Source organism: Dasypus novemcinctus, chromosome 9 (genome assembly GCF_030445035.2).
Source record: "Dasypus novemcinctus isolate mDasNov1 chromosome 9, mDasNov1.1.hap2, whole genome shotgun sequence".
Classification (NCBI taxonomy): domain Eukaryota; kingdom Metazoa; phylum Chordata; class Mammalia; order Cingulata; family Dasypodidae; genus Dasypus; species Dasypus novemcinctus.
The window spans coordinates 90,227,065-90,241,039 of record NC_080681.1 but is presented as its reverse complement, the minus strand read 5'-3'; the positions used below and the strand labels follow the sequence as shown (position 1 = coordinate 90,241,039).

At 51.3% G+C, this 13,975-nt stretch overlaps 2 protein-coding genes and 1 long non-coding RNA gene across 7 annotated transcripts in view; 1 reads left to right on the top strand and 2 right to left on the bottom strand.

The window, feature by feature from the left end:
- Positions 1-8,054, top strand: part of SZT2 (SZT2 subunit of KICSTOR complex) — a 60,941-nt gene extending 52,887 nt beyond the window's left edge. For both annotated transcript variants that reach the window (XM_012521952.3, XM_058303764.1), the window contains exons 63-72: positions 1,369-1,459; positions 1,690-1,770; positions 1,854-1,928; positions 3,010-3,223; positions 3,666-3,819; positions 3,974-4,102; positions 4,213-4,618; positions 4,751-4,867; positions 6,975-7,043; positions 7,177-8,054. In XM_012521952.3, coding sequence (XP_012377406.2) covers positions 1,369-1,459; positions 1,690-1,770; positions 1,854-1,928; positions 3,010-3,223; positions 3,666-3,819; positions 3,974-4,102; positions 4,213-4,618; positions 4,751-4,867; positions 6,975-7,043; positions 7,177-7,320 — 1,480 coding nt within the window. In that variant the 3' untranslated portion in view covers positions 7,321-8,054. The remainder of the gene's footprint in view (positions 1-1,368; positions 1,460-1,689; positions 1,771-1,853; positions 1,929-3,009; positions 3,224-3,665; positions 3,820-3,973; positions 4,103-4,212; positions 4,619-4,750; positions 4,868-6,974; positions 7,044-7,176) is intronic.
- On the bottom strand, positions 421-4,349 carry LOC139439684 (uncharacterized). The gene is made up of 4 exons (XR_011649686.1): positions 4,237-4,349; positions 3,993-4,063; positions 1,344-1,430; positions 421-554 (listed from the first exon to the last, which is right to left on the bottom strand). It is a non-coding gene; the product is annotated as an uncharacterized lncRNA (long non-coding RNA).
- On the bottom strand, positions 8,049-10,774 carry HYI (hydroxypyruvate isomerase (putative)). Of its 4 annotated transcripts, none has more exons than XM_004484461.5 (8): positions 10,546-10,774; positions 10,357-10,468; positions 9,211-9,325; positions 8,924-9,002; positions 8,783-8,832; positions 8,604-8,673; positions 8,334-8,468; positions 8,049-8,208 (listed from the first exon to the last, which is right to left on the bottom strand). In XM_004484461.5, exons 1-8 carry the CDS (start codon positions 10,742-10,744, stop codon positions 8,135-8,137), a joined length of 834 nt encoding a protein of 277 aa, XP_004484518.1. In that variant the 5' UTR covers positions 10,745-10,774; the 3' UTR covers positions 8,049-8,134. The 4 variants fall into 4 exon arrangements, with proteins under 4 accessions (XP_004484518.1, XP_012377409.1, XP_071073610.1 ...); XM_012521955.4 differs by having other exon boundaries at positions 8,352-8,468; XM_071217509.1 differs by having other exon boundaries at positions 8,352-8,468; positions 8,783-9,002.
- Between the last annotated feature and the right edge of the window lie 3,201 nt (positions 10,775-13,975).

Sequence of the window (13,975 nt, the reverse complement as noted above, 5' to 3'; positions counted from 1 at the left end):
TCTCATCCTGGTCAAATCTCAGAATTCCATTTTTTTTTTTTTCCCTGCTTTAAACTCTTCTCAGCATCTGAGCCTGCAGATTCTATTTCAGTGGCTGTATGGGAAAAATAATCTGTCCATGTAACACACAGTTATCTTCATGTCTCCAGTTGTGTGGGTTTATCGAGGTATTTTCTCCCTCTCTATTTTTAGTTTGACACCTTTTCAAGCTGGTAAATGTAAAATGTACTTCTTTCTTACTTAATGACACCACCTTGGTCCCGAAGTCCAATTCTGACTCCTTAGAGCTTTTTTGAAATCAGCCGTCCATTTCCCAGGCTTCTCCCTTTTGCAGGCATTAGGGAGAGAAAACATGCCTGTACCATGTATGATCCCACACCTCTCGTTTCTTGGTCTCCTCTGACAGTGACTGAGTCAGCCCCTCCACAATATTCCAAGGAGTAGCCACTCAGCTACTGCTCTTGACAGCCAGTTCTCAGCTGGAGGTGCTTCTCGAAGAGATTTTGGTTTGCATACTTTCCATTCAGTTGTGTTCTTCCCCAAAATTTTAATTCCTTTTTAAAACAAAGGATACAGAGTTTTAAGAAATAAGTTTCTGGGGCAAAATTTAAAGACACAGTTAAGGTCTTCATTTCTCACCAATCTCTAAGAGACACCAATCACTAGTTAAGTCTTATCCCAATTCCTGCCAGGATTAAATGGGACATTTCTTCTTGCCAGAGGCTTTGACCCTTAGCAAGACAGTTCTGGCTTTTTGTAGCTCTTAAGTGCAATGAAATGGTCCCACTGAACCTTTCTGTTTTGTCCTTGTTCACGGTATCGTCCCTGCTTCTTTTCTTCCCTTGCCTCTGAGTTAAGAAAGAACAGTAGGCCTAGGAATTGCTGAAACTGCCATTCTCCAACCAAAAGAGAACCATTTCCCTTCATAGGAAAGTACCTAATGAAGGCATCAGGCATTTTAAACTTTCCATATTAAATCTTAGACTTACATCAGATCACCTCCCACCCTCCTTGCTTCCCCTCCCCCCACCAATATACAGATCTCTCCATTTTCTTATGGGTCTACCCATATTCACAGCAGCCTCTCCTGCCCTGCCCTCATTCCCTCACTAATAGAGGAAGAGGATTGGTCTCTACCTCCTCACTGAGCACCATTTTTGCTAGCATGAAGAGAGCCCTAGCATTCTAGACCTGGACTCCAGTCTCAGCTTTGTCGCTTACTCACTGGGACCCTGAGCAAGTCCTTCCCCTTTCTGGGCACGTTTCTTCTGCAAAATGATTTCCATGTAAAATGGATACTGGGTCTGAAAGCCATAATCCTTCACCTCACCTCCCTGCCTCACCTTCTTGTTTCCTTTCCTCGTGCAGTACCAGCCGGCTGCGGGCCATGGCCTTCCTTGGAACAGAGGCTCGAGGCTCCTTCTCCTGCCCTAAAACCAAGAGTGATGGGAGTCCCAAGGTAACTCACTGACACATCACCTTCCCCAGTGATGCCCTAGACATCAGTGTCACTGACCTGAGTTATTTCCCCAAGGCCTGAGGTCAATGATTCTGGGTGATACATCGAGATTGCTGATCCCACAATGTCACCATTAAAATGAGTGGACCAAGGGACCCCTTCACTGCTGGTTCGAGGCTGGCAAGCTCCCAGCCTGCATCCCTGAGCCCCAGTTCTTTTCCTTTTTCCAGAGCACTGGCTCAATGGTGACCACTTACCACCTGCAGCGGGCACTGCCTGGGGGCATCATCCTCATGGAGCTAACTTTCCAGGTGAGCAGGAGGGAGCACTAAATGGGGAGAGCCAGACTTAACTGTCTCTTGCCTTCCTGACCTCATCTTCACCCTTTCTCCAGGGCTGTTATTTCTGTGTCAAACAGTTTGCCCTGGAATGTTCCCGAATCCCCATGGGGCAGGCTGTCAACTCTCAGGTATGTAGTGGGGACGGAAGACAGGAATATGGGGTTGGATGAGGCTTAAACATAGTGAGCCCCATGGCTCAGCTGGGTGGGTTGAGTAATGTTGTGGACAGTTTGACCCAGTGATTGATCTGGTACTGTGGGCTAAGTCAGTGGTTTTTCTGGTGCCATAACTGGACCAACCAGCAGTGACTCTGCCCGTTATCCAGAAATGTATTCTGCTGTAGCACTGAGGGCAGAGCAGTCCTGGCCTAATGTAGAGCTGGAGACAGCCTGGATCGCCAGTATAACCACTAATACTTAGAAAAAGAGCCCGAGTTCCCATTCTGTCATACCCATGCAGTGTCTCCCTGGCACTTAGTTGTCACTTGTGTCCCTGTCAGTCTCCCCCCAAGGGCAGGGTCTTTGTACCCCCTGAGAGCCAAGCACACAGGAGCACTCAATATAAGGCAGAAGATCTAATGTGGTCAGGGATCTGAAGCTCTTATATTTGTGTTAATTTGACTTCTTCAGGTTGCCAGGAATGTCTCGCTAGGGCCTGTGCCTTCTTTTTGCCTCATATTTAGTTTCTCAGAGATAAGAATCTGAATAGGTACAGTCCATTATCCATTACAGACAATTCAGACCCCTTTCCACTGTGTACAGCTTTCCCATCTAGACTCATGTCATATCCACCCTATAGATGGTTGCCTTTGACTTCTGTATGGATCCTCATCCAGTCCTTACAGGATAATGTGACCCAAAGCATGGTGGCTTTATGTGCAGGAACCTACCTGGGCTACAGTGCTCAGAAGGGGGCTATGGAGGGGCAGGTATTCTTCACACTTTTCTCTAGTGTTGGAGGGAAGGACCACCCCCCATTTCTTGCGTCTCCTGAGGTCCTTCTGGCTTCCCAGCCGCATGTTCTCCATCAAGCTTGGCTCTCTGCCCCTACTTATCTAGTCTTTAACCCTACTTAGATATAATGAGGGCTTCCAATAAAGCTCTTCTGGCAAAGGGAGTTTCCCTGGGCCCACAGCAACAGGGTGAATCTGTTGAACTTCCTCAACCTGTGCGCCATACCCTAACCCAGCCTCTGCTGCCACCTCCTCAGCTGTCCATGCTGTTCACAGAGGAGTGTGATAAGGTGCGAGACCTGATGCATGTGCACTCATTCAGCTATGACTTTCACCTGCGCCTTGTGCACCAACACGTGCTGGGCTCCCATCTGGTCCTCCGACACGGCTACCACCTCACCACCTTCCTGCGACATTTCCTGGCCCACCATCCTGACGGGCCTCACTTTGGACGCAACCACATTTACCAAGGTAGGTGCCCAAGGGTAAGCCAGTGAGTCAGAAAAGGAACAGGCCCCAAAATGTCTCCTAGCCAGGGCCAGTGGGTGCACATCCCAGGGCAAGACCTAGTCTTTGTATCTGCTTTCCCATATTGTTATTTGTCTCTTGTCATTTGTTCCCATCCCCACGTCTGTGTCTGAGTTCTTCATGGTCTGTTTTATATCAAAGCTTGGATCCTATGTCATATGCACCCTGCCCTCTGTCTGTTCTATTGAGTGGTGAGCCATTGTCCCATCTTAGTGTTCCACAAGGACAGGACCCCCCTCCCCCCCGCCCCCCCCCCCCCCCCGCCCAGGAAAGCAGAACCAGTGTTCTGCCAATCAGAGCCATAGAATATCCCATTCCCCCACCCCACCAGATCAGTGTGTCTATCCCAGGCTCAATATCTTGTCTCCTATAACTTGCCCCTCAGGGACACTGGAGCTCCCTACACCACTCATCGCCGCCCACCAGCTTTACAACTATGTGGCTGACCACGCCAGCTCCTACCACATGAAGCCATTGCGAATGGCCCGGCCAGGGGGCCCAGAACATAATGAATATGCCCTGGTGTCAGCATGGCACAGGTAAGGCTAGGAAGGGGCACCCAGCATGTACTCTGGTGAAGGTGAGGTACAGGCCATACTTGGAGTAGGGAGACCCATGATTTTGGGGGAAGTAGGTGTGGAGTTAGTTTGACTGGCACTCAGGGTTAACATCTCCCCCACACCTACCACACAGCTCCGGCCCCGGTTCCTACCTGAACTCTGAGGGACTTCGCCACCAGGATGACTTTGATGTGTCTCTGCTTGTCTGTCACTGTGCTGCACCCTTTGAGGAGCAAGGAGAGGCTGAGCGGCATGTCCTGCGGTCAGCATATATCCCACCTTGAACATGCCCATTACCCAGCCTGCCCACTTCTCTTACCCTGTGTGTCTCCCTCTGTGACCACTACACTCTACCCTCCTCCCCTTCCGTAGGCTGCGTTTCTTCGTGGTGCTTACCAGCCAACGAGAGCTCTTCCCCAGACTCACTGCTGACATGCGTCGGTTCCGGAAGCCCTCCAGACTGCCCCCTGAGCCAGAGGCTCCTGGGAGCTCAGCTGGTAGCCCTGGGGAGGCCTCGGGGGTTGGTCTGGCCTCTGGACTAGCTCCCCTCTTCCCACCACTGGCTGCAGAGGTGGGTGTGGCACGGGAACGCCTGGCTCAGCTGGTCCGGCTGGCTGGAGGGCACTGCCGCCGGGACACACTCTGGAAGCGCCTCTTCCTGCTGGAGCCATCAGGACCTGATCGTCTGCGGCTAGGGGGACGCCTGGCCCTGGCAGAGTTGGAGGAGCTCCTAGGAGCAGTCCATACCAAATCCATCGGGGACATCGACCCCCAGCTGGTAAGGGGCTCTGGGCTCCAGAAGGGGCCAGGATGGATCCTGGAATTCCAGAGAGGCAGCTGGGGTGGAGGATACATAAGTCTCAGAGGTGGCTCTGGGACAGCAGATCCAGGACTGTGGACTCTCTCCCAGGACTGCTTCCTGTCCATGACGGTCTCCTGGTACCAGAGCCTGATCAAGGTTCTCCTCAGCCGCTTCCCCCAGAGCTGTCGCCATTTCCAGAGCCCAGATTTGGGAACGCAGTACCTGGTAAGTCCTCTTGACCCCTTCTGAAAGGGGAGACATGACAGAAGTCCTCATCAGAGGAACAACAGATGCCTCCCTCAAGGAGCCCCAGCCTGACCGAGCAAGCTCTGCTCTGAAGGGAGGCCTAGATGGAATCGGATTCCAGAGATACATAGGATCCAGAGATACAATCCTTGAAGCTCCAAGCATTAAGCCACAGCATGTGACTTACTGAGCTGTGGGGTGTTTAAGAGAATAACCTAGAACCCTAATCTGCAGTATCACCCAAAACAAGGCTCTGTCCTGAGATCCTGAGGGTCTGGAACTGACAACCAGAGACACTCTCAGAACCTCATCAGTATCAGTGGTTGATCTTGGAGGCTGAAGTCCCAGAAGGGACCTCTTGGGCCTTGTTACTCAAAGTGTGTCCTCAGACTAGCAGCGTCAGCATCACGTGGGAGTTTGCTGCAGTGCAGTCTCAGGCATTTCACATAGACCTGCTGAATTCTGCATTTTAGCAAAAGCCCCAAGTGCTTCGAATGTTACCTTAAAGTTTGAGGTGCTGCAGTAAAGGAAGTTATTAACAGGGGAAATGTGAGGGGGGGAGTATATGGGAATCCTCTATATTTTTTATGTAACTTCTCTGTAATCTAAAACTTCTTTGAAAAATAAAGAATTTTTAAAAAATTTTAAAAAAGAGGTATGGTGGTAGGACCAAGCATGGGGAATCAATGTCCAGAAAAATCTTTAAAAAAAAAAAAAAAAATTCTTAAAAAGTGAAAGGAGGGAAGCAAATGTGGCTCAAGCATTTAAACTCCCGCTACCACATGGGATGTCCTGGGTTTGGTTCCTGGTGCTTCCTGGAGAAGACAAGCATGGCAGGCTGGCTTGACAGGCTGGCGCTGCGAGCTGATGCAAAAGATGACACAAGGAAACAGAAGAAACACAATAAGAGACACAACAAAGAGACATCAAGCAATTGAGTGCCTGTCTCCCACATGGGTGGTCCCAGGTTCGGTTTCCTGTGTCTCCTAAAGAGAAGATGAGCAGACACAGGGAGCGTATAACAATGGACACACAGAGCAGACAGTGAGCACAAACACTTGGGAGTAGGAGGGATAAATAAATCAATACTAAAAAAGAAAAAAAGTGAAAGGAGTTGGACTGTGGGGAAGATTACTTCCATGGTACAAAAAGGGTCACCCAGAGAGGCTGAGATCAGTTTGGTTAGGGCTGCAGTGGTGCAGGAGAGTGTGAGCAGATGGCATTGCTCCCATGAGTGGGAATACTAAAGCAGAAGTGGATTTTCGTTATTTGTTTTTTTGAGGTACCGGGGACCAGGGATTGAGCCTGGGACCCTGTATGTGGGAAGCTGGCGCTCAACCCCTGAACCACACTGGCTTCCCTGAGTTGGTTTTTTCATTTGTTTTGCTCGTTTTTGTTTTTTTTCAGGAGGCACCGGGCACCAAACCTGGGACCTCCCATGTGGAAGGCAAGCACTCATTTGAGCCACATCCTCTCCCAGAAGTAGATTTGAGGAGGGCGATAAGTTCAGGTTGGGGCAAGCTGAGTCGGAGGTCCCTGGGGGGGCTTTTGGGAACACTGTCTAGGAAGCATGTGGACACTGGGGACTGGCACCCAGGAGCGAGATTTTGGCAGCATCTCTCCAACCAGGTGGTACTTAAAGCTTTGGGATCAGAAGAAATTGCCCAGGGAGAGCAAAGCTGGGCATTAGGGAACAGACATAAGAGAACAGTCCTAAGAGAGGTCAGAGGGTAAGAGACTCTTGCCATGTCCAGAGGCAAGGAAGGACCATATCAGGGATAGAGAACTCTCATTCATTGGTCAGCTTCTCTGTGTAAAGCCACTATGCAGATGACCTCAGTAACCTTCCAATCAGATGTTACCCCCTTATTCTGAGGAGACTCAGGCAGGCTGACTGGGCAGCTGGCAAAGATGAAGACAGAGGTGTTCAATTTGGAGACCAAGTCCTTAGAGTGACCTTGGAATGCAGGTGGCATCCAGCGGTGATGGGAGCAGACTTTTCTTCATGCTGGTCCCCACTTCCAGGTCTGGGCCTCCTGGGGTGAGGCACACCTCACTCCCTGTCTCACTTTGTCTTTCACTGCAGGTTGTGCTGAATCAGAAGTTCACCGACTGCTTTGTGCTAGTGTTTCTGGATTCCCACTTGGGAAAGACGGTGAGAATGGGATGGGGAATATGTGTGGGGAGGCCGTATCCCTTATGCTCCACCACAGAGCCTACTGAGAGTTAGAGTGCCCACCCTTCCTGGGCCCTCCTCACCACTATATACCTCCACCCATGTTCCCCAGTCTCTGACAGTGGTGTTCCGAGAGCCCTTCCCAGTACAGCCCCAGGACAGCGAGAGCCCCCCTGCCCAGCTGGTCTCCACTTACCACCACCTGGAGTCTGTCATCAACACTGCCTGTTTTACTCTCTGGACCCGCCTCCTCTGAGTGAGTGGCCACTGAATGCTGCTGTTCCTCAAATCACGGATCTCTCAGATTGCACATTTGAGGCAGGACTGACTCGCCCTACTCTGGGCCCCAGGGCAAGCCCGAACACAGAGTGACACCAAAGACTTTGTGACTGTGTCTTGAGGGTCTACTCTTCCAGCCCAGCAGCAGGGGCTGATCTCCCCAGATACTCCCAGCCATTAACCAGGCCAGGGCTCTTGAGGGTCAACTCCCTGAGGTGTCCATCTCCTCTCAGTCCCCTGGACCCTTCCAGAAGGGAGCTCCTCCTTGCTTCCCACTCGATGAGTTCTTCATACCAGGCTGCAAGTACCCACCCCTTAGGGTCCTTCTGCTTGAATCCTTGCCTCCAAACCTTTGATTGCTTTGTCTGCCCCAGCCCTCTGGTCTTCATTTTTCCACTTGAACATCACTGCTGGACATTGCTATTAAGCTTAGGTTCCAATCCCAGCTCTTATCTTTGAAGCACTTAGGACCACAGGCAAAACTCGTTTGCGCTTAGACCTTTGTTTCCTCACCTGTAAATGAGGAAGTGGGCTTGCAAGCGCTCATCTCCACAGCAACACTGGCACAGACTGGAGGACTTGAGCATAAGCTACATGCTCATCCTTAATAGGAGGGAAGCAGCCCAGAGAAGCTGAAGGGTCACCCCCCCATTACCCCCTTCCCCTCTCCCAGCCCTCTACCCTTAAATGCATTACACATGTGAAAACGTTTGACAGGCTGTCTTTAATTCCAAGGAGGCACGGGATGCTGCTCACTGTTGTGGGGAGGCATCTGGGTGGTGTGCAGAACCTCACTGGCCAGGCCATGGGTGGCCTCGCTTGTCCCAGTATGAATGGAGCCAACTTAAGCCCTCTACTGTGTCTCCTGAGGAGAGAGGGAGATGGTGAAATCTCAAACATGAGAAAACTGCCCCTGTCCAGTAAGTTCATTCAATGCTCCCTTCCCCAAAAGCAAGCCTGGAGCCTCCCCGAACCCCCCTCATCCCTTACCTCGAGGTCGGTACTCACAGCCCACAAACCCTTTGTAGCCTTCATCTTCTAACAATTGGAATAGGTAGGGGAAGTTCAGCTCTCCAGGGCTTCCAGGTTCTCCCCGGCCTGGAACCTGTGCTACCTGCACATGCCCTGGGGACACATGAAGATAGGTGTGGGCCCAGGCCTCCTGTCTGTGGCCTGAGGAAGATATGTGGGGTTCCAAAAGGGTGGGAAGGCGTAGGAAGCACGACAGACTGGGAAGGAGCAAAGAAAGGGATCCCTCACCAACAATGGGCAAGAACTTCCGGATGTTTCCTGTCAGGTTCCCGTCCATGATCTGCCAGTGGAATATGTCCTGGGGACGAGAATACTAGAGAGAACCTGCAGGCCCCTGCCATTCTTCCATGCTCCCCAGATTTAAAGAATATGGGTTCTTTGAGTAGCACTCCCGTTCTTCCACTTACCATTTGTAACTGGAGGTTGGGTCTTCCAGCCTTCTCTAAGATGGCTGCCGCTGGGAGGAAGGGTGGGGAGGAGACCATGAAATTCAAGGAGAGCAAAGGAATCCAAAGGGAGTGGAGGAGGCACAGGGCTGGGGGTCCTACCCTGCTGGGGGGTATCCAAGAAGTACTGGGGGTCAGTGATGCGAGTGTTAATGGGCTCCAGCAGTCCCACGAGGTTCTCCTAGCACCATGGTATATGCTGTGAATAAAGCTCCTCCACCCGTTTATTTCCCATCAGTCACTGGGAGTGGCCTCCACTTGTCCCTCTGAGCTGGGCCAGCACCCACAAGCTTGGGCCTCACTTGCTTTCCCCATGGTGCATTCCACTCAGTACACCCAGACACACATTTATGTAGGTATGTGTGTCTCTGTGTTTTTGCCTGTCTCACCTGAGCCAAAACCCCAGCTGCGTGCTTCAAGTTCTCCAGAAAAACAGTCTCCATCTCACCCCTGACCAATGCTCGGTCAGCCCCTTGGGGTACCCTGCCAGCCATCAGGTGAATACTGTAGGGAATATGGAAATGGAGGAGCCTGGGGAGTCCATCCAAGAAGCCCTTGGTTCCCTGTGCACACCTCCTCCAGGGTGTCCTCTGACTGTGCCAGGCCTCTAGTCCACACCACCTGGACCATGATGCTTGGGCATCCCAGTGCCCTCAGACACTGGTGTTGGCCAAAGCCCAGATACCTTTTAGGGCCAACCTCCTCTCCTGGCTCTGGGTCCCATTCCTCCTGTCATCAGTCCATCACTTAACCCTTCCTATACTTTCAACCTCTTTCCTTTGATCCCTTCTAAGCCTGTAGACATGCTCTCAACTTTAAAAAAAAAATTTGACCTTACCCTTCTCAAGCCTTCGTTTTCACCTCTACTTCCTCTCTTTACATCTTTCTCTATCCCTTCCCATCTTTTTTCGGCTCCCACCACACCAGTAAAAACTTTCATTGCCAGTTCTTTCTCAGCCTATTTCACCTCCTTAGCGTTTATCTTTATTTGATCAGCCCCACTTTGAGCCTTCCGTCTCTTCCTTGTTATCACCATCTGGTTTTTCTCGGTCACATCCAACTCATGCAGACACTCCAGGCCCTCCCAGCCCGAACAAGCAACGTCTCCGGTCTCATGAACCCCGCTGAGCACGCTCCAAGTCTGCTGAACACATCAACCCTCCTCTTGCCTCTGGCCAATGCTCTTTACCTCCCGCTTTAAGATCCAGTTCAAGCATCGCGACCTGTAATAAATGTCTCTGGTCCCTGAGGGGTTGTGTGCCAACTCTGCTCCCACGGCCTCTTGAATTGACTCCATCCCAAAATGGATCATTCAGTGTATTTACTTCACTACCTCTTTGGTCAGGCTGAGCCCCCAGTAGGGAATGAACCGAGGAGAATGACAACATAAAATGCAAACGCCAATTTAAACAGGAGCAGAATTGGATCGGGTGGGCGGAGCCAGTGCGCTCAGTCAGCTGAGTCAGACCTGGGTCATGGGGGAGGCTGGGAGAGAGGGCAAAGTGCGGAGTGGAGGAACGAGGACGGGAGGATACCTGGGACAACCCAGAGCCTTGGCGTACAGCACAGCCTGCTCCAGCCCCTCTCGGAAGGCAGCCTGCCTCCCGGGAACGGCTCCCAGCCCCATTTCCCCCTTCTCTTGGTCTCCTGCGGAGAGAATGAGTCTCAGGCTCCGGCTCCGGCGCTCGGGCCTAACTCCCGCCCGGCCCGGCCCGCGAGCGCACCCGGGGGCGTGTTGATCAGCACCAACCGCAGTCCCGCCTCCCGCGCCGCGAGCGCCAGCGCCTCCGGCGGCTCCGCGTAAGGCCAGGCGACCTCGGCGGCCTCGAAGCCGGAGCTGCGCGCGGCCCGGAGCCGCGCGGGGAGGCCGGCGAGCTCGGGGAACAACCAGGACAGGTTCGCCGAGAAGCGCAACGGAGCCATGGCCAGACGGCTGGGACAGGCCTGGGGGCGGGGTCTGGCGGAAGGCGGAAGGGGCGGGGCGTTCTGCGCGGTGGGGGGGGGGGCGGGGGGGGGGGGCTGGAGGCGGTCTCGGGGGGGCCTCGGCTGGGCATGGCCTGCGTTCCTCCCGCAGTGGAGCAGGCAGACATACGGAACAAAGCGAGGAAGGAGAAGCGGATTTATTCCCCCGGCAAAAATAAATAAATGTTAAAAAAAAAAAATTCTGAGATAGGAAAGTATAGAGATCAGTCACAAAGTGTTCCAGGAGAGTGTATACACAAGGGAGGCGCTAAATTTTGCATGACCGTAAACAGGAATGAGACCTGTTTAGAATGACCATCATAGTAGCAGGTCTAGGTTAAATCCAGCCTGTTTCAGCAATTTCAGATAATAATCTTTTGCTGTTTTTTAAAATAATGTAAAGGCATCTATATAAGTTTTTTTTTTTTAGGATTTATTTTTATTTCTGCCCCCCCCCCCTTGTGTGCTCTCGTGTCTGTTCGCTGTGTGTTCTTCTGTATCCGCTTGCATTCTCCTCAGGCGGCCTGGGAATCTATCTCTTTTTGTTGCCTCATCTTGCTGCATCACCACTGTGTGTGTGTGGTGCCACTCCTGGGCTGGCTGCGGTTTTTGCACGGGGCGGCTCTCCTTGCAGGGTGCACTCTTTGCACGTGGGGTTCCTCTATGTAGGGGACACCCCTGCATGGCATGGCACTCCTTGTACACGGCAGTATTGTGCGAGCTCACCCCATGGGTCAGGAGGCCCTAGGTTTGAACCCTGGACCTCCCATATTGTAGGCAGATGCTCAATCAGTTGAGCCACATTTGCTCCCCTATATAAGTCTTAACCTCTGATTACAAGGTTCAGTACAATGTCTCAATATTTAAGCTGTACTGCAAGACCCTGCAGAGAGGCTACCCTGTGCTCTGGGGCCTGGAGCTGCAGCCCAGGAAGGAGGTGAGGCGAGACCACACAGTTGCGGCAAGCCATCCCAGACAGTGGAGAGAAGCGTCCCGGGAGGACCCCCTGCCAGGGCTGGCTTTGGCAGCTTTCAGAGTAAATGTTTATTATGTTTTGGTTAGAACCTTGAAACCTTGAGCAGTTCAGAAAAGTACTTTTTTTTTTTTCCCATAGAATGGGAAGGGGGTTGGAGAGGCAAAAGGTCCAGAACGAGAGCAACTGGGCCCCTTGTTGGGCGGTAAGGGCAACCGGGGAAGGAGAGACAGGGCCTGGGGGTCGGAAGGAGGTGAAGGAGCCTGGCGTGCCCATTGACCAAGGGGATGGAGGGGTGGGGGAACGGGAGGGCAGGGAGGGGGATGGGGGTGGTTGTGGGGAGAGGCCAAGAGGTGCACATTAACAAACAATACTTAGTATTTTCCCCAATTATAAAAATAGTGTCTTTTCATTATGGAAGAAAATTAAAACCACCAGTTATCATACCTGTTAACTTGCCCTTACAGATTAAAAAAGAAAACGTAGTTTTTGGGAGTTGGTTTTATATTTTATATTTTATTTATGTTATTTTTTTTTAAATTTCTCCCCCTCCCCCAGTTGTCTGCTCTCTGTGTCCATTTGCTGCATGTTCTTCTGTGTCCACTTGTATTCTTGTCAGCAGCACTGGGAATCTGTGTCTCTTTTTGTTTCGTCATCTTGCTGCGTCAGCTCTCTGTGTGTGGGGCACCACTCCTGGGCAGGCTGCACTTTTTTCACGCTGGGCAGCTCTCCTTACAGGGCGCACTTCTTGCATGTGGGGCTCCCCTACGCAGGGGACATGCCTGCGTGGCACGGCACTCCTTGTGCGCATTAGCGCTGCTTGTGGGCCAGCTCACCACACAAATCAGTAGGCCCTGGGTTTGAACCCTGGACCTCCCATGTGGTAGGTGGACGCTCTATCTGTTGAGCCAAATCCGCTTCCCTATTTTTTTTTTTTTTACAGCATTTGGCTCACAGTGGATATAAGGCATATCCTCCTTTTTTCACTTATCATTTTGTGAGCACTTCTTTTTGTTGTTGTTGTTGTTTTGTGGGTTTTTTTGTCTTTATTTTTTTAATATTGCATTAAAAAAATATTAGGTTCCCATATACCCCCACCCCCTTCACCCCACTCCTCCCCCCATAGCAACAATCTCCTCCATCATCATGAGACATTCATTGCATTTGGTGAATACATCTCTGAGCATTGCTGCACCTCATGGTCAATGGTCCGCACCATAGCCCACACTCTCCCACGTTCCGTCCAGTGGGCCGTGGGAGGACATACAATGTCCGGTAACTGTCCCTGCAGCATCACCCATGACAACTCCAAGTCCCAAAAATACCTCCACGTCTCATCTCTTCCTCCCATTCCCCACACCTAGCAGCCACCATGGCCACTTTCTCCACACCAATGCCACATTTTCTTCAATTACTAATCACAATAGTTCATAAATAGAATATCAGTAAGTCCACTCTAATCCATATTCTATTCCTCCATCCTGTGGACCTTGGAATGGTTGTGTCCACTCCACATCTATATCAAGAGGGGGTTAGATTCCACATGGATTGTGAGCACTTCTTAGTGTTCTCCAATATTCTTCAAAGTCATTGCTTTAGCTGCTCATTGTTCACCCCATAAGCAGCCCATAGTTTATCATGCTGTTCTGTTGGTGGACATTATAGATTTTGCAACATTTTTTGTGTGCTATAAGACACTTTTATGCACCAATTGTTCCCCATCTCGGAGTCTTTTCTTTAGGTTCCTTTTCTAAAGATGTCCATTCCATTGTCTGCCTGCCCAAAGTCCCTTATAAGGAAAATTGGCTTCACCCCCCACCCCCACCACTTGTCTCTGCACAGAGCCGCTGTGGGCAGACTGTCCCCTCATAGGCACAGCTGACTGGACCACAAGGACACCTGATCCAAGGGCTGCCAATCCATAGACTGGCCAAAGACCTAGTCCTTGCCTAGTTTGGAAAGGTGACCTGGCCACATTCCCTCTCAGGAGTTCAAACAGGGAAGATGAGAGAGATGGGAAGACACCTTCAAGAGTTGCCAGAAGATGGTGGGGCCAACCTGATAGGGTCCGTACAAACAAGTTCCCAGTGAGCAGAAATTAAATAAGCAGGAATTAGGCAGTAAAGGAGAGGTAGAGTAGAGAGGAGGATATCCTAGTCTGGGCGTAGAGGCCCATTGAGGAAACCCCTACTGTTGAGTTTCCAGGGCTGCCCAAACAC